Here is a 20163-nt window from a genome sequence, read left to right on the forward strand (position 1 = left end):
ATGGTGTAATCATTAATTGTGTACATATACATTTATTAATTTAGCATATGCTCTTGTCCAAAGTGAGAACAACACAGTACAAGTAGCATTACCACACCAAAAGTACCATAGTGTAACACTGTAGCAGAGATGTAAACATGCAACCAATGTAGTTAGTCATGTGTTCCTTAATATTATTTTTCTGTAATATACACTACCTTTCAAAATGTTTGGGTCAGTAAGATTATCTATTAACTATTTTATTTTATTCAACAAGGATGCATTAAATTGTCAGTAAAGACATTTATAATTTTAAAAACATTCCCATTTAAAATAAATGATGTTCTTTTGAACTTTCTATTCATCAAAGAATCCAGAAAATTTATCACGGTTTCCACAAAAATATTAAACAGTACAACTGTTTTCAAAATTGATAATAGGAAGAAATGTTTCTTGAGCAGCACATCAGCATATTAGAATGATTAGAATTAGATTAGAATGATTTCTGAAGGATCACGTGACACTGAAGAAAAATAATTTAAATTCACAATATTACTGTTTTTACTGTATTTCTGATCAAATAAATGCAGCTTTCTTTCAAAAACATTAAAAAAATCATACTAACCACAAACTTTTGAATGGTAGCATTTTTACGAATTGTGAAATAAAGGCAAAAAATAAATGAAAAAAAAAAAACTTGATAAAGCACTTAAGTCACATTCAAACAAACCTCCTCAATATAAACAAACTTTGTCTCAGTCTTCGATAGAGTGTTATGCACAATGATCTCGCTTCATCAAAGGTTACTCATTGTCATACAGATCAACAGTTACATGAGTGTAAGGCGACTTTACAAAGCCATGGCCTACAAAAACAACCTTGTAGTGCAGTTCATTTGTTGTATTGTGCATATGATGTGGTTTTGAGCAGCTATCACACTGATCTGCCCATATCGAAGCACCTGTCTTGCGGCGTGATGTTGGTCTGCAGCTCATCGAGACGCTCATCAACATTCAGGTTCTCATTTACATCAACCTGAGTTCCTTCAGCAGCACGTCCAATTAACTCTGACAACCGTGACAGTTGTTTTTGAAACTCTGCAATTCTGCAGAAGAGAAATATGACAGGTTTCATTTTAATTGTGAAAAATTAAAGTGTTGCACTACTGTTCAGTTTGCATAAGCAGTAATATGAGCGCTCACCACTTTATGACGGCCAGCGCTGTCATCAAAATGTTGAAAATGGTGATTTTCAGCAGGAGAATTCTGAGAGCTTGAATAAGTAATAGGTCTTTGTTTGCTCGGACTTCTGCAACAGTAGAGAAATGAGTACAGAACAAACACTAAATTGAATTCTTAGGATTAACAAATTGCATCTTACTGTACCTTCCAATAAACTGCTTTGATGGTCCAAACAAATATCAGAGGTTTCTTCATCATCAGCACTTTCTGAAATGAACACCATATTACTAATCATTTTACTGTAACACTTTACAATAAGGTCCCATTAGTTAATGCATTACCTAACATTAACTAACAATGAGCAATACATTTGTATTAACTAACAATAAGCAATAAATGTTCAAATTTAATTTAACTAAAATTAATAAATGCTTCAGATGTATTTTCATTGTTATTTCTTGTTAGCTATAGTGGTTAACTGCTGTTAAGAAATGGAAGCTTTTACATTTAATAATGCAACACTCTTGAAAAGAAGGTTCTAAAAGCCTGCACTTACATATACTTACAGTGTACTTATTTAAGAAAGTACTGGGTAATATAAGGTAACTACATGGGTTATTACCTAGTTATTACCTAGTTATTGCAATTACTATATTAAGTACATAGTATGTATGGGGAACAGGACTGTAAAATAAAGTGCTACCACATGTTTTCATAACAATGCCAGAGAAGAACCATTTTTGATTCTCCAAAGAACCTTTCAGTTCTTAAAAGAACCCTTTTGTTTAGTGTGAAGAACATTTTAATATTCTAAAGAACTCTTTTCCACTATAACTAAAAGGTTCCATTTATGTTAAAGGTTCTTCATGGAACCATCAATGCCAATAAAGAACCTTTATTTTTAAGAGTGAAGGACCCAGATAATAATTACAGAATTTACCGGTCGTCTCCTTTGGGAATCCAGCATAGTGTCTGTGCGTGAGTTGATCGGAGCCTCTGTGACTCACAAAGCAAGTGTAGGACGTCCATTCATTCGAAGCCACAGAGATAACAGACATTGCACTCTGAATACCATTGTGTCCTTGGAGTAAGTTAGAGACTGCTGGATTAGTTCCTCTGGTGCCACTAGAAATCCAGGCCACCTCCATGTCTCCTTGATGAATGTCATGGACCACACACACCAGGATGGTCAAGCCGCTGTGATCAGCGTTCAGATGAAATGGTGGAGATAAGATGGCATAAGGGACGGCATCTGATCCCACTTTAGAGATTCAAGATTCACAGAGGTTAGAAATGTTAGTGTTAGTATGCATAGAAATCCAAATAAGCATATTGAAATGATTTGTGAAACTGAAGACTGGAGAACTGGGCTGTTGTAAAAAATCAGCTTTGCCATTAGAGGAATAAATTACATTTTAAAGTATATTAAAATAATAATAAAAAAAAGTTATTTTAATTTGTAATAAAATTTCAATCTATTAGTTTTTACTGTATCTTTTATCAAATATAATTATGCAGCCTTATGCAAATTCTTTCAAAAACATTAAAAAATCTTACTGATCCCAAACTTTTGAACAGTAGTGTATATTTAAAAACAGGACAAAACAGCCCAAATTTTGCAGAAATACAGTATTTTAAATTATATTATTTAATGAGGTGCCTTGAGCTTTGTAATTGTTAAAAATGTTAGTAAACTCTACAACTTACTTGTAAAAAGCATGGTTGTGAGGAGGGTGGGAAGCATGATGATGTTGTTTAGCTCTATGAGCTCAGCCAGGCAGTGAAAAGGATTATCAAGTTTCAGTCATGTGATTTCACACCCGCCATGGAATCTTTCCATCGGTGTGTTGCTGTGCCAAAATACTGTATGGCTGTGCTAAAATGAGAACACAAATGCCTGTGCTTCTAAACACGCTGATACACTTATTTTGGCGTCAGGTTTCATTCATGGGGTAGAATAACTCACTTGCAGTACAACATTTAAAAAGAGTACAGTATGTTCATTCACTTCACTGTCTCCTTCCGAGTTCCATCATCATTTGAATTTCAGAATATTAGTTGGACAAATTATGTACGTTAATATAATGAAATAGACATACAAAATGTTCTATCTGGTGTGATATGTTGTATTACTTGTGAGAATGTGATGTAGAGTGTGTTTCCAAAGATTCACACCTGTTTTATGTTGGTTTCTTCTGTGGTGAGAGAGAGATAATATCAACACCAACGGCTGTACCTGCTGCTTTGTACATCTGGATGAAATAAAACTGCACTTTCAAAGAATGTTTTGATCAGGTATATGCCAACTGTGCTTGATCTCTTCTAAAAGTCTTTGACATGAAACAAAATAGCAGCATTAATTGGCCATTTTTTGCAAGTCAGATTCAAGTCTTAAGTATTAATAGAAAAGCCTCCAATGAGACCTCAGAGCCTCAACTTACATGTATCTCTCTTTTTTGTTTTATTAAGTATACAAAATATTACAGTTATGCAATATTATACAGTCTTTCAGACTTTTTATTATTTATTTTAAAATTTTTATTCCTTATTGTGTTGAATGTAATATATTTTTGTTTCTAATAATTTCTTCTTAATCGAATTTCTTCTTAAAAATTATCAATTATATTGTTATATTGTATAACAATTATTAAGTTTTTTTCCCCTCAGACATTTAATACTTCATCACTGAACATAATGCAAGACCAAAAAGAACAGAAATGTCCAAGTCATAATCTCAGATTTCAGTACAAATATTGCTGATACTTGTTGGTGATACGATAGCTATGTTCAATAACAACAGTGATGACAATAATAATAATAATAGTAACACTTTACAATAAGGTCTAATTTGTTAACATTAGTTCATACTTTAACTAACATTAACTAACAATGAGCACATATTAGTAACATATTAGTTAATAAAAATGTGCATTAACTAATATTAACAGATACAACTTTTCATCTTAATAATGTATTAGTAAATGTTAAGATTAGCAAGATTAATAAATGTTGTAGAGAGTATTGTTCATTGTTCATTATCTAATGTTAACAAATTAGAACTTATTGTAAAGTGTTACCATAATAGTGATAATAACAATAAAACTCCCTCAAGGCACACACACAGGACTTCTTGGATTTGTACCATCTAGTCCACTATGATGACTACAGCCTGTATGTGTTTTACTCAACATGGAGGCGAGAGCGTGCCTGCCCGGAGAACATGGACGCTTATGGAATTTGCTGACTGGGTGCTTCTTCATAATAGTTCCCCCTTTACCATATGCAAGAGAGAGGAGTTCAACCCACCAGCCATGCACACAGCACCCGCTGCATCCGCAGCCACCTTCCCAGCGAATGTTAAGCCAGAGCCAACCACAGACAAGGAGCCCGAGCCCACCACAATGTCAGCGCCAGAGCTGATGCCTGAGCCAAATATCGTCCCAGAACCCGAGCCCAGTGAAAATTCTGACCAGGTGCGTGAGCTGGCAACATCATCCCTCCCCTTGGAAGTACTGATGGAATATGAGGGAATGAAGTGGAGCCCTGTCCCTTCTACAAAAGTCCCTTCAGCACCCCTTATAAATCTGCAGGAGAGCGCTGCTGGTAGCACTACGCCTGTCTTCACTGTCTCACATCAGCCCTTTGTCTCCACCTACACTGCCTGCTTGGTGCATTGTGGATCCACCTTGGGCTTATAGTTTCCAGCTCAGCCTGGGAGTGTCGTCCCCATAAAGCTCCGCTCAGACGCTCCAAGCTCATCACTCCTCCCCGGCCCGTTGACCAGTCAGCTCCACTTTGGCTCCTCCTACGCCTGGGTCAGTCGTTGCTCTGCCGTCGCCATGGACTTGACAGGCCTTCGTCTGCGACCCGTCCCTCCACCCTTTTGGTCCGTCGGCCTCCGTCTTCCCTCCTGCTCCACCTCAGTCCTTAGGCGCACTGGCTCCGCCTCAGTCCCCCTGGCTTCACCTTGATCGCTTGTCCTCACAGCTCAGCCTAGGTCTCCAGGACCTTCTGTGTTGCACAGTCTCTTTGGTTCCTCGGCTCTGCCTGGGTCTCCATCGGCATCAGCTCTGCCTCAGTCTGTCGTCCCCCTGGTTCGGCCTGCCAAGTCTACACAATGGCTCTTTCCTCCCTAGACTCCACTGTGGGCCTGCGTCCTGAGATTCCTGCTGGGGGTTCCGCCCCCAGCTCCTCCTACCTTTATCTACTCCCTGGCTTTGGACTTCTTTGTCTCCTCCCTACTCCAGCTGTTGTCTCTGCCCTGGCTCCTGTGGTTGTCCTGTGTTTCAGCTCTGCGTCCACCTCCTAAGCCCCCTTCTGCCGTCCTCTGTTGGACTTTGTATACTGATGTAGTAAGGTGCATAGTCACGCCTTTTTGAGGTGGGGGAAATGTTACAGGTCTTGTAAGATTTGGTCTTGTGTTTGTTTTGGGTGGGTCTTGCACGTGTTTAGTTCTGTTTCCTGTGTTTGAGTTTGTTTCTATGGTTTTTCATTGATTTGATTATGTGTTCATTTCATTGATTAGTTTTTCCTGTGTATTCATAGCGTTGGTTTTGATTCAGTCTTGGTCCGTTCTCTTCTTACTATGTTGTTTTTCCTTTCATGTTTTTGGAGATATTGGTTACATTTTGAGTTTTTTTTAATAAATCCAATTACTGCTGCGACTAAATCCAGTAAATCCAGCATTTTATTTTACCTTTCTGCAACCACTCGCTGTCACAGACATGACCTGGCTGTTTGTACGTGTTGATGGCTCTAGGTCATTCCTCTGTTCGGTGGCTCGAGCCCCACTGTGTTGTCATTTGAATACAGATACACAGCCAGACAGCACATACTCGGCAGCTGCTGCTACTGCAAACCAGGAAATTGTGGGCAGGACAAATGAAAGAGAAAATGAAAGCAGCCGACACAATGATACAGCTGAAATTCAGGTAAAGACACAACACTTAATGGTTAAAATGAGTGTGTTCTTCAACAATGCTGTTACTAGATGCTTTACCTACTTTACAGAGACCATATTATAGTGTCACAAATGCATGCCAGAATAGAGCTAGAGACCGTGTACTGTATAACAGCAGATGTCAATGTATTAACGTGGCTATCACATTACAGAGTGAGGTTAACATAGAACGCTCAGCACTGCTCTGTGTTGCCATGCGTGTTATTTTAAGAGCACATGATTGTTGTCTTTTATTTTAATTAGCATTTTGATCATTCTAACGTGCTAGAATGTCTACAGTGCTTTGCCAATAACACATGCTCAGTGTGAAATGTCAAGTAATGATGAAATGTGCATATGGGTCATTCTCCAATTAAAGTGGCAAACGAAAGGCAGAATTTACAAATATATATGTTTAATATGCTATATTCAGTAAAATGGAAGTCTCTAATAAAGTGGGATACATGAAATTGTCAGAAATTTATGAAAATGAATGAGAAAGAATAAACTCAGCATTCACTCTTCAGATCAACAAAATTGAATTCCCCCTTTTCTTAAAGGGGTGATATCCATTTTTGTAACACCATAGACTTAAAGTTGAGCAACAAAACTTTTTCTTAAAATATAATAAATTATGTATTTTTTAAACTAATTAATTTAAGAGTTCATCTTAAAATCTATGTTCACTATATAACCACTATCTTAAAAATGTTATACAGTATTGTTGTAATTACATCCCTGGATAGCTCTTTGTTTAAAGTGGGAATATGTAGATTTTGTTAATTAAATATCTATTTTAAAACAAAAATGTATCTTTTAACAGTGCATAACATGGTTTTACCTTATAGGAAATACAAATATGCAAACATTTTGTGATTTTTTATGATCGTATTGAAAGTTTATTTCAACTGTTGCAAAGTAAAGGGACACCACTGTCACCGCAAATGAAGAATGACCCATATACGGTGATTTATTGGTATTGAAGGGATAGTTCACCCAAAAATGAGCATTCTGTCATCATTTACTCACCCTCAAGTTGTTCCAAACCTGTATGAATTTCTGGTAACACTTTAGTTGAGGGTCCAATTCTCAATATTAACAAGTTGCTTATTAGCATGCATATTGGCTGTAGTACTTATAAAGCACATATTAAAGCCTTATTCTAAATGACCATATTCTACATCCCTTAATCTACCCAATACCTAAACTTAACAACTACCTACTAACTATTAATAAGCAGTAATTAGGAGTTTATTGGGGCAAAAGTCATAGTTTATAGTTAGTTAAAAGTGAGAATTGGACCCTAATCTAAAGTGTGACTGAATTTCTTTCTTCTACTGAACACTAAAGAAGATATTTTGAAGAATATGGGTAACCAAATTCAGTTATTACTACATTATTTGGGTAATTAAACTTCAATTATTTACACATCATGTGAGCCTCAATTTCACTTTTCTCTCCACAGGGTACAGTGACTGCCAATATCTAACCATTCAAAAAAGTGATCGCCATCAAATTCAATAATACCAAAAGCAATAACCACAAGTTATATTTCAATATGCATCTCTTGTTTTTAATCCTGCTCTTTCTGGAGTCCCAATTTTGTGTCCAGTCTTCTGACAGCAATAGTCCTGCTGGTGATAACATGGCCACAAACGGCCTTCCTTTCCCATGGAGTAAAATGCGCCTGCCAAACTACATAGTGCCTGTACATTATCATCTGCTTATTCATCCCAATCTCACCACATTGAGGTTCAATGGCTCTGTGAAGATTGAAATTGATGTAAAAAACAACACAAACTGGGTGGTGCTACACAGCAAGAGCCTTAAGATCTTCACAGCCACTGTTCTGGATGAGCATGAGGCCCATCTGTCAGACAAGGTGCTCTCTGTGCTGGAATATCCTCCACATGAACAGATCGCCATCTTCTCCCCAAAGATTCTGACCTCAGGGGAAAAATACTTCTTGTATTTGGAATTTGGTGCACCATTAAGTGACGGGTTCTATGGATTTTATAAGAGTACATATAGGACAAAAGCAGGAGAGACAAGGTATAGTTCACATTTCTGAAATGTAACATTACACATACATACACATATTGCAAATAATCGCTAAACAATCAAACTACATTTTCTCCCCTAAAGGGTCCTGGCATCCACCCACTTTGAGCCCACATCTGCCCGAATGGCATTGCCATGTTTTGATGAACCCACTTTCAAAGCTAATTACACTGTCAGAATAAGGAGAGGTCCGTCACATATAGCTTTGTCGAACATGCCATTAGTAAGCTCATTTCATACATCTACTTTACCAATGTGCACTGTAAAAAGTGGGAACTTGCAATTGTTATTTTAAAGAGTTAATCAATAAGAATTTGTTTTGTTTGGTATAAATGAATGTATTTATGTTGATACAGTGATTTAGTAAAGCCAGTTGATTTAAAATCAAAATTATTATTATTATTATATCAAACATTTTGGAAAAATATATTGAAAAATACATAAAAGGGCTAACAGTTTGAAAATATATATTTTTTTTTTTATACTTTATCAATGTATAGCCCCATTTGTAGAACCAAATTTACTTCAAAATATTAATATTAATAACTGTTAATGATAATGGTATATGATTGTTTGGGAACACTTTATTTTACAGTGTCCCTGTTACAGATCTTACATGTACTTACTATAGTAATAACAGTAAATTATGCATAATTACAAGCAACTAAACCTAAACCAAACTCTAACTCTAATAATGTAGTAAATACATATAGTTAATTAATATTACTCAGTACTTAATGTATAATTACACTGTAACAAGGACACATTAAAATGAAGTGTAACAGATTGTTTTTATATGAAACCATTTTGAAAAAGGATTTAACAAATACATAAAACACAGTCTATCATTTTGAATTTTTGAAAATATCCTTATTTTTATTTTACAGGAACAAACTGTGGAAATTGGCAACGGTCTGTTTGAAGACCGGTTTGAAGCGAGTGTGAAGATGAGCTCCTATCTGTTGGCCTTCATTGTCTGCGACTTCAACTCTGTTAGTGGGATAACAGCAACTGGAATTAATGTAAGTAACTAGAACTTAGAGAAGGTTAAAAAATATGAAGTGAAAACAACAACAACGTTTTCTGCTTTGAATGAAGTCTTCATCACAGGCTCTCAAGTGAGAAATGCATCTTGAATGAGCTGTTATTCTTCTCCCAAAGGTCTCTATCTATGCAGTTCCAGAGAAATGGCATCAGACACACTATGCTCTTGAGGCTGCTTTGAGGCTTTTGGAGTTTTATGAACAATATTTCAACATACTCTATCCCCTGCCAAAACTGGGTGAGTACATCTTACATTTTCCTTACCTTTCCTTCTAACATTTCAGTGCATACTGTATGTTATATGATGTGCCTTTGGATATTTACATTGTTGTTTATTTTATGATGTGTACCAGATCTGATAGCTATTCCAGATTTCCAGTCAGGCGCTATGGAGAACTGGGGTTTGACTACTTATAGGGAGACCTCTCTTCTCTATGACCCTGACATCTCATCAGCCTCCGATAAGCTTTGGGTTACCATAGTGATAGGACATGAGCTTGCCCATCAGGTTAGATATGAAATATATTCTTAACCTCATTTGCAATCTTTCTTGAGCTAAACCATACATGTAAGTCACTTTGCTTTTTTTCTAGTGGTTTGGAAACCTGGTGACTATGGAGTGGTGGAATGACATATGGCTGAATGAAGGCTTTGCACGATATATGGAATTTGTCTCAGTTGGGGCAGTATATCCAGAGCTTAAAGTTGTATGTAAAATCTTCTAATATCTCTCTCTATATAATGTAAAGGGTAACGTAAAATCAGGCAGTCATTATTGCAAAATAAACCACAAGGAGTAATCAAGATTGTAGGTGGCTAATTTTGCAATGATGACCCGGTAACTGTACATTATCCATCTTATTACACAGCTACTCACTGAATAAATAAATACGCGGATATAAAATATCAAACTGAGTTGCAATTACTTTATAATTTTAACTATATATCATCTTAAAGCTTCTGCCAAGAAAAAAAAAATAGCTCATTATAACCCATCTAACAGGGAACGTTCTTAGAACTTTGGTTCTGGCAATGTTCTCTCAAAGTTATGAACCAACGTTCTTCCAGTAACGTTAATAGAATGTTCGTTCAGTGTTATCTGGACTTTAATAATGTTCTCAAAACGTTAGCACAAAAACATTATTATACATCGTTCATGGAAGGTTTTTTCCATAATGTTTGCAAAATGATAAAATGGAACATTTCCTTAACGTTCGCATAACCAACATTTTCATAACTTCATAAAAACATTCTCATAACTTAATATGAACATTAGCAAAATGTTCTTAGAACATATTGTTAGCTGGGAATGTACAAAACAATCATACTTTGACCAAAGTGAATTGCAATTGACCAACACTCTTAAAAATAAGGGCTCTCTGTTGGTATTGATGGAACCATGAAGATCCTTTAACATTCATGAAATCTTTTCATTGCACAAAAGGTTCTATATAGTGGAAAAAGGTTCTTTAGATCATTAAATAGTTCTTCACACTAAGAAAAATATGGTTCTTTGAAGAACTGTTAACTGAAAGGTTCTTTGTGGAAAATGGTTATTCTATGAAAAGCCCCTTTTTAGAACCATTATTTTTTTAGAATGAAAGTGAATCAAGTATTCTAGAGAGACGAGCAATAAATAAATAAATATCAACACTAATACTTCTGTAGACTAGCTTGTTTTGAATAGGCTCTCACATGTTTTCTTTTACATATAGGAGGACCACTTCCTGGACACCTGCTTTGGAGCTATTGGACGGGATTCTCTAAATTCTTCCAGGCCAGTTTCCAGTTTAGCTGAGAACCCTACTCAGATCAAGGAAATGTTTGATACTGTGTCATATGACAAGGTTGGAAAACACTTCAGCAATGTTAAAAGATTATCACTATTGCAGATGAAGATGAGTGCCAACAAATTTTTTTAATCTACTTTATTACTAAATTTTTAGGGAGCATGTATTCTCCATATGCTGAGGCATTTCTTGACAGACGAAGGCTTCCAGAGTGGCATAATTCGGTATCTTCGGAGGTTTAGGTACAGTAATGCCAGAAATGAAGATCTATGGGACAGCCTTATTAAAGTAGGTCACTTCTTCATCCACTGCCCTTTTCTGTCATACATTTATAATTCAGCATCAAAACAAAAACTCATGCTCTCTTCACTCTCTGTACAGACATGTTCTGAAGAGGAATTTACAGCAGGAGAACACTGTTATAGCAGTACTCAAGCTACTAAAAATGCGGTAAAGTGTCACATCATAAATAAAATATTAGGCTTATGATATTTAACATTCACAGCACTCCATAAACACAGAATAGAGACCATGAAAGACATGCTTCAAAATGTTTTCTTCCACCTTGAAGGTGATACTTAATAGTCTGAATAACTCTTTGTGTAACTCTTTTCATTGCAGTATCGTTTTGCTGGGGAGCATGTAGACCTGAAGAAAATGATGTATACATGGACTCTACAAAAGGGCATACCACTGGTCACAGTGAAGCGGAAAGAAAGGAAACTTTACATTGGACAAGAGCGCTTCTTAAAGATAGTCCTGCCTGATGATCCCTCGTGGCATTCACTTCAAGATGGGTAACAACACTTCAGAATCACATGTGTACATTGTTTGTAACCAGTTCTTGCTGTGTTTTATGCTTTATAGTTATATGCCATAATTTTAAGTAGAGGCAGTAAAAATGTTACTAATATGACTCTACGTAACAGAAAAGATTTCTTCTCCATAGCTATCTGTGGCACATCCCTTTGACATATAAAACAAGCCATTCTAACCATGAGATGAAGCACATATTGCACACAAAATCAGGTAAGATTTGGCGAAAAATCATTCAGAAATCTATATACTGTATATATAGAGGAAACTGGGTCTAGTTGCCACATGAGGAAGCTGTCGAAGAGGCAAGAGCATTTTTCAGTAACTATAATCTAATTATATAAAATGTTTTTTCTACAGCAGTGGTTTAGTATGTTGGTTTAAAAAGTCCTCTTAAATGTTCTCAGGAGTTTTTTTTTTTATAAATATCCCAAAACAATTGCTTGATATTTTTGTTACGTTTACATTTTTCTTTGTGTTTCATAGTAATTTTACTGTTTAAATTAATCTGAAAAGCCAATAATAGGCTATTTAATGGCAGACCCCATTTGTGACAAATACCCACAGTGTTATTTTAGTATTATTTACATACTATTATAGTTTCTATTCAAATGCTGAATCAGGTTTTATTTTTATATTTTCAGTTTTAGATTTTTTTTTTTTTTTTGTTTAGTTTTTAGTCATTTTGTTATGTGCCATTGTATTTTTTTACGAGATTTTATAATACCCCTAATTACCCAATATAGTGTAAAAATTGTATCTTTCTTCCTGGGAATATTCAGTGGTGTGAGAAGTGACAACTAGCCCCATTCTCCCAAACAAACATACTGTACGGTCACTGTGATTTTGCCAAGTAAGACCTGTTCCATATATTGGAACATGTCTTTTGGAACATAACCTATCCCTAAAATCAAATAGGTGAATAACACTTATGTAGGAACAACTAACACCTGGTTGTAGGCCTAAATTTCACATAAACTGTAAACTTGTCCCTCAAATCTGATTGGTTAAATTTGAATGTTGTTGCAGGATCAACAAAGATGTTGATTCAGGAACATGTTGTACTTGAAATCACGTTCAGTCTATACATCTTATATATACCAATCTCTCAAACCCAGATGTGTTGACGCTGGATGAGGAAGTAGACTGGGTGAAGCTCAACACTGACATGAATGGATATTACATTGTTCATTATGATGAAGAGGGCTGGAATGCCCTGACGGAGCTTCTGAGAGTAAACCACACTGCTCTGAGCTTTAAGGACAGAGCCAGTCTCATTCATAACGCCTTCCAGCTGGTCACGTGAGTTACTGTTCAGTCCACTGCTCTTATATCACAGGGAAAACAGGACATTCTATAATAACTAGCATAAGGAGCATAATTGTATCATCCCATGAGCACATTTGTAATGTTATTTATTTTCTGTGTTTCATCATTTCCAGTGCAGGACGGCTGTCACTAGAGAGAGCTTTAGATCTGATCAGTTACCTGAAGTCTGAGACCCACAATGTTCCTCTCCTTCAAGGGATTGGCTATCTACAATCATTCTACAAGCTGATAGAAAAGAGAAACATAGCTGACGTTACTCATAATCTGAAGGTATGACACAAACATTTCCTGCAGTCTAATCAAATTTACTGTCCTCATTCCTCCACATATCCGTCAAAGAGTCTTTCATTTCAGTAAGGCAGCTTGCAGACCCACCCAATGAGTTCAAATGAAATCCTCTGAGATTTCTTGTCTGAGTTTATTTAGTCTTGTATGTGCATATAGCCACTTTATGTCTGGTTTTGTCCTGCAGACGTACATCTTGCAGTATTTCAGAGATGTGATTGACAAGCAGTCGTGGAGTGATGATGGGACCGTCTCAGACCGGAGACTGCGTGAAGAGGTTCTTTCCCTTGCATGTGATTTTGGTTATCCGCCTTGTTTGGAAAAGGCTAAACAGCTCTATGACAACTGGGTGGAATCCAATGGTACAATCAGGTGACCTGGCAACAGTATTTGTTTCTGCAATGATACCATCCAATATATATCACATTTTTATAATTTTAAATGATTACGGTAGCAGATTTCTTAACACTTGACTAATGTTTTACAAACTATACAGCTTACCAACTGATGTGTCTGAGACGGTTTACATGATTGGAGCCCAGGATGACAGCGGCTGGGCCTACCTTCTGGAAAAGTATGGTGTTTCCATGTGTGAGACAGAGAAGAGCAAGTTTCTCTCAGCTTTAGCAAGCAGCAAAGACTCTGAAAAACTATCAAGGTACATTGTTATCAACACATTAAAAATCATATGTATGTATTATTATGCTATCATTCAAAAGTTTGCATGGGGTCAGTAAAATTATAAATGTTTATTCATCAAGAATGCATTACATTGATTGTAAAAAAAAAAACATTTATAATGTTTGAAAAAATATATATTTCAAATAGATGCAGTTTTTTTTATTTCTATTCAAGAATTTGGGAAAAAATATAAAGCAACAACTGTTTTCAACATTGATAATAATAATATGAAATGTTTCTTATATAATATATTATATATATATATATATATATATATATATATACACTGTATTTAACACCACACTGTAGTATAACAATATAGTAATGTAATACAACAGTATTTAATATATATAACAGTATTTTTACAGTAATTTTTACAAATTGTAATAATATTTCACATTTTTACTGTATTTTTGATCAAATAAATGCAGCCTTGGTGAGCACAAGAAAGGTTATTACAAAATCTTGCTGATGAAATAAACAAGAAAAATGAAATGCAAAATCTGATACATGCGATGCTGATTTTATGTGTTATTGGAACACACAAACGTGAATTTAAATCTAAATCGTTTAACGTCATGCAATTCCTTGTATGTCCCCATTTTCCTGTAGATTATTACAGCTTGGAATGGGTGGAACTGTAATAAAAACACAGAATTTACCCAGTCTCATATACATGGTGGCCAGAAATCCAGTGGGTCATTTTCTAGCATGGGATTTTGTGAAGAAACACTGGAATGAACTAGTAGAAAAGTAGGTGAAATCCACTGCTTCTTATTTCGGTTATAAACCTGTTATATAGGACTGGATGTGATTTGTTCATTACTATGAATAAAAGATACTCATGTCTCATTATCAAAGGTTTCCGCTGGGATCTTTTGGAATCAGAAACATAATTGTTGGCACTGTAACTCAGTTCTCATCCACAGAGGAGCTGAGAGAGGTGGGTTGTTTATTTGTTGTTTAGAGGGAATGGTCAGCTAGTTTTGATGGTTCATTTACAGTGTTTCTATTCATTCTTTTTTTGTGTTAAGGTTGAGGCTTTCTTCAAGTCCATCACAGAGCAGGTATCTCAGCTGCGTGTCACACACGTGGCCATAGAAAACGTGGAGAAGAACATTGTGTGGCTCAGAAGGAATCTAGAGACCATGAGGACTTGGTTGCAGCAAAGACTCAATTAAAATGTTAAAAGCAAACCAACATTTCAGACTAGTATTATACTACTTTTTTCTAGTATAATGGTTTTGGTTTATTAATCAGTGTCTGGATCAGCTCAGAAACTCCACATGACTTTCCAAGTTTTCTATTATTTTGCATTTGCAATGGTTTTTAGATTGTGTTTTAATTATATTGGGTAATGTCTCGTATAATGCATGATTTGTTTGCTTTTTCTGGTTTACTTTTATAAGGTTTAAAAACAGCTATGCAGTTTCACAGCTCTAATGGTTTTGCCTTCGTGTTTTTCTTTGCCTTTGATTTGTCTCTTGACTGCTGTGCCCCATTTTGTAACTAATTTTAATAAGAGGCTGCCTATTAATTAGTGGCACAAACTCATACTTGAAGATGCTGAAAATTAATGAACTGAATAAGGTTTGGAATAAAAAATAAAAATGTTTTATATAAAGCATGTTGCAACTGAGTCTAACCTAAAAACAAAAATGTGTTCTTATGAAACATTACAATGACAGGAAATGGATTCAAATTAAGTATAAACATGAACATTTGTTAAAATGATATTAATATTAAAATGATACTGATACTGATACTGAATGAACAAATTTGGATTTTGATGGCTGCAACACACTCCAAAAAAGTTGGGACAAAGGCATGTTCACATAACCTGACATTTCCTTTTATCATTTGGGAATTGAGGATGTCACGTATGGCTGTAGTGATCACATTACTAAGGAGTATTAAACAAGAACAGGCAGGAGATCTCATAAACAATGCAGAAATACAACCACATAAAAGTAAGACAACACCGAACAATGAACAGAGGAGGGCTTAAATACACAGAGTAATCAACAGAACTAAGAACAGGTCAAGAAATAATGAGTAACTATGGAAACAAACTAGCAGACAGAGCTCAGGCAAACCGGAGCATGGCAATGAATGAAAACGAAAACAAAACAGAACGAGACCATAACAAAGGATCCTAACTATTGCAGGTTTGCAAGTGGAATTTTTGCCCAATCTTGCCTTGTACAAGACAGCTGCTCAACAGTTTGTGGTCGTCGATTCTCCTTTTCATGATGGGCCAAACATTTTCAATAGGAGACAGATTTGTGGCTGGTTGCATAAACTGCTAGTCATGCTAGTAAAAAGTTAGTCATCTAAATTTTTTTGTCAAGACTGGTCATAACTTTTAAAAAATAAGTAACATAAAATGGTAGATCAGTCTAATTTGAAATGGAAAAGTTAGACTGATTACCCCTTGGTTAACTACAATTTGGTCAAACTTCTTAAGACACAGTCTTAACATAGCCGCTAAGTTTATGCAACTGGCCCCTGGATTGCATGGCCAGTCAAGCACTCTACAGTATAGAGTGTCTAGGAAATCACTCTGTTGTAGCACATGCTGAATGAGGCCTGGCATTGTCTTGCTTCCCAGAAAAGATGTCATCTTGATGGCAGTACATGTCCGTGTTCAATCCCAATATATGCCTTCATGTCATTGGTACCTTCATGCAAGTCACATCTCTGCATAGAATTGATGTATAGCTTTCTCCTCGCGTAACAGAGATTTAAGTTGCATTTCTTGATGCAGTGACAGACTGTGTTAAGTGACAACAGTTTTCCAAAGTACTCCTGAGCACATGTGGCTATTTTTTAACACAGCAGCATGACAGTTTCTCACGCAATGCCATCTGAGGGCTCAAAGGTCACGCAGATTAAACAGAGGTTTCCTGCCTTTCTGTTTCCCTACACAGACTGAGATTTCTCTGGATTCCCTGAATCTTTTCACAATATTCCTTATGGTAGAAGGTGAAAGACCTAAATACTTTGCAATCTTGCATTGAGAAATGTGATTTTTGAAATTTTGCTTGCAAAGACTGAGCTTTTGGTGGATGCTTCTTTTCTACCCAAACACCTCTTTTCTACCCTCATCACCAATTACCAATTCACCTGCTAATTGTGGACTGTTTCAAAACGGTTTAACTTGGATATTGTAATGACGGGTCGACAGAATGAGGATCCATTTGCAGCTTTATTAACATAATTAACAAAGCAGACAGGGGCAAAGGCAGAGGCATAAACGGGGACAGGCAATGGTCGAGACAGGCGGCAGACAAACAGAGTAAAGTCACAGGCAATGGTCAGGGCAGGCGGCTAACAAACACAGTCCAAATAACAGGCAAGGATCAGGGCAGGCGGCAAACAAACACAGTCCAATAAACAGTCCAACGGCAACAGAAATACAATCCACAAGAAAACGCTCAGTAGTGATCACCGGGGCAAATCAAGACTTCGCAAAGGGTGTGTGTGTGTGTGTGTGTGTGTGTCTTAAATAGTGTGAGTGTAATGAGGTGCAGGTGTGTGCGCAATCAGTCCCAGGAATGAGGGCCTAAGGGAAACGTAGTCCGAATGTAAACCAGTCAATATTCAGGTGACGGCTCCCTCCGGTGGTGCGGAGGAGGAGGCGCGAGAGCCACATTCGTGACAGATATTCTGTAATCTTTTCTCTTTTATTTTGCTTTTTTGCACTTTTGGAGTGTGTTGCAGCCATTAAAATCAAAATTTGTTTATATTTACAAAATCCAGTTAATTTGGCCAGTAAAAATATTAGAATTTTTTCTTTGTACTTTTGTCAGTTGAATAAAGGTTCAAGAGAATTACCATCACTTGATTTTAATGCATTTTACAAAATTTCCCAACTTTTCTGGAATTGAGGTTGTACATGACATGACATTCCCTTATTTAAAACGCCTCTCGGGCATGCTATTTCAGTCATGCAAGTGCAGCTCCTATCTCTTTAAATGGTGAAACATCAAATTCACCAAAGCTGTTCACCAGGCTTACGATTAAATTTCATATTTGAAATCACAGATGAAATCTGACAACAATTGTCTCATAAATTTTGTTTCTAAATGCCCAAATCATGACAAACAAAAAACAAAAAACATTTTTCAGGCTGGACCAGCCAATGCGCATATGCAGTCATAAGCACGCGTCTCAGAACACTGAGGCCCTGTCCCAAATGACACCCTAAACACTTGCTGTTTTCCTACGAGTCTTGCTGTTTCCCACTTTCATGACGTAACGCCGCTTTGGCTGTCAGGAAGAAGTCTGCTGTGGAGCTCACTTCAGTGCGGGCTCAGCAAAATGACAAATAGGACACCCTACGGTCTCATGAACTTAATGGACATGTGCATGCGGTAGCCATTGTGAGTTCACAAGGCAGTAAGTGCATATGAAGTGTGCCATTTGGGACAGGGCCTGACTGTTTCTATATTCAATGACTTTACCAATTGGTGATTGCCTCTTTTATTTAGAAGGTGGGACTTATTCCGCTATATTGCTTTCTCCCATTCATGGTAATATGAATGCACCGTCTTTGGCTGAATCCCAAATGGCACCCTAAACACTTGCGGTCTTCCTCCGAGTCCGCACTTTCGTGACGTAATGCCGCTTTGACTGCCAGATAGGCAGTCCTCTGCGTAGCTCGCAGACTTGAAGGCTCAGCTGAAGTGTGCATCGAGGGCGCATAGCGGCCAAAAAGGGGGCACTCGCAAACACCCTTCTGAAACCTAAAATGATGAATGGGACACCCTATGGTCTTGTGGACTTAACGGACACGCGCATGAGGCAGCGATTGTAACGCTGCATTCACACGGGGTGTCAGCGTTAACGCTTCTCATTTACTTTGAATGGGTGACGTTGCGCATTGCCGAACTGAATTGTGGGTTCCGTCGCGTCGCTTCACCTGCGTTGCTCAAGGCAGAAGTTGAAGATTTCTCAACTTTTCAAGCGCTAACGCAGGCGTCAGCCAATCAGATCACAGACACAAAAAAATTGCGTTCATGCAACACCGAAAAGTAACGTGATTGGCTGTTGTACTATGGCGGTCGCGTCAGTGCAAGCTTCAGACCAGAGGTCATATTATTATAGGGAGATAAGAGGGTCTGTATCTCTTACCATTGGAGAAAGCGTAACGGCTAACTTAATCACGTGCGGCACCTTTCAGCCTATCGTGTCGCCGTTCAAAACTCCTCCCTGCGTACCAATGCGTACCGCCAGTTAGCATTAGCCGTTACATTTTTTGGCTAAAGGTTGCAGGCTTGCCTTCCAGTGGCTTTGTTCAGACACGCCCTCTGTCAAGCGTTGACACCTACACCCCCTGTGAATGCAGCGTAAGTCCACAAGACCGAAAGTGCATAGAAGTATGCCATTTGTACAGTGGTACATACCAAGCCCAGCGATCTCAAGCCCCTTCTGCGATGATCTGAATGATGATGATGATGATTAGGCTACTTTTAGAATTAAATTAATAATTTAATTTGCCCCACAATAATTTATAGCGCATCACGCACAATCTGATTCTGATTTATAGCGCATCACGCATAACCGACGCGCTGTAATAAGATTAGCTAACTCCTCATTTAAAAAAAACAACTTGTAACACCTACATCTCTTTTCATTTTTTTCACTACCTATGGGCCATAGAGAAATATTAAGAAATAAATTAAGGTTAAATAGTGTTATCAGAACATGTTGAAGAGTTTTTAGTTTCACTTTCTGCAGTGAATAATTGACTGGGATTTAAGACATAAAATCAAGTAAATTATTAAAAATATATATTATTTATTATTAATAATTAATTAATAATATTTTTTTAACGCAAAATAATACCCCCCAAATCGTTTGTCCTGGCGCCGGGACTGGCATAGACCACAACGAAAATGTTATAAGCGAACACAGTGATGTACCTGGCTGGGACCGCTGGCTGGGATTGTTCAATGTTTACTCTTCAGTGGTGTGCACCTGAAAGGTGAGTTTTTTTTTTTGTGTGTGTGTGTGTTGTTTATCTTAACATTCTGATCGTATGTGCATTATGAGC

General features: G+C 36.9%; 1 protein-coding gene and 1 long non-coding RNA gene across 3 annotated transcripts; one reads left to right on the plus strand and one right to left on the minus strand.

Annotated features, from left to right (window-relative positions):
* Positions 1 to 95: 95 nt before the first annotated feature.
* LOC127513386 (uncharacterized) lies at positions 96 to 3505 on the minus strand. Of its 2 annotated transcripts, XR_007930396.1 has the most exons (4): positions 2868 to 3505; positions 2101 to 2421; positions 1182 to 1427; positions 96 to 1084 (listed from the first exon to the last, which is right to left on the minus strand). It is a non-coding gene; the product is annotated as an uncharacterized LOC127513386 (long non-coding RNA). The 2 variants fall into 2 exon arrangements; XR_007930395.1 differs by having other exon boundaries at positions 2101 to 3505.
* Positions 3506 to 5954: 2449 nt separating this feature from the next.
* erap2 (endoplasmic reticulum aminopeptidase 2) lies at positions 5955 to 15729 on the plus strand. Its single transcript, XM_051895051.1, has 19 exons — positions 5955 to 6091; positions 7565 to 8151; positions 8245 to 8383; positions 9048 to 9182; positions 9322 to 9442; positions 9558 to 9712; positions 9798 to 9911; positions 10920 to 11051; positions 11151 to 11282; positions 11376 to 11444; positions 11616 to 11791; positions 11944 to 12023; positions 12929 to 13112; positions 13253 to 13409; positions 13612 to 13796; positions 13921 to 14082; positions 14718 to 14858; positions 14967 to 15048; positions 15140 to 15729. Exons 2-19 carry the CDS (start codon positions 7658 to 7660, stop codon positions 15284 to 15286), a joined length of 2805 nt encoding a protein of 934 aa, XP_051751011.1. The 5' UTR covers positions 5955 to 6091; positions 7565 to 7657; the 3' UTR covers positions 15287 to 15729.
* Positions 15730 to 20163: the final 4434 nt, after the last annotated feature.

This window comes from Ctenopharyngodon idella, chromosome 5 (assembly GCF_019924925.1).
Source record: "Ctenopharyngodon idella isolate HZGC_01 chromosome 5, HZGC01, whole genome shotgun sequence".
In the NCBI taxonomy this organism is placed as follows: domain Eukaryota; kingdom Metazoa; phylum Chordata; class Actinopteri; order Cypriniformes; family Xenocyprididae; genus Ctenopharyngodon; species Ctenopharyngodon idella.

Excerpts from the sequence above, each read along its gene's own strand:
- erap2 (XM_051895051.1), top strand. The coding sequence starts at position 7,658 with ATGCATCTCTTGTTTTTAATCCTGCTCTTTCTGGAGTCCCAATTTTGT. Across the intron at positions 9,183-9,321 it reads TAACAGCAACTGGAATTAAT|GTCTCTATCTATGCAGTTCC; the intron begins GTAAGTAACTAG and ends CTTCTCCCAAAG. Across the intron at positions 14,859-14,966 it reads TGGAATGAACTAGTAGAAAA|GTTTCCGCTGGGATCTTTTG; the intron begins GTAGGTGAAATC and ends TCATTATCAAAG.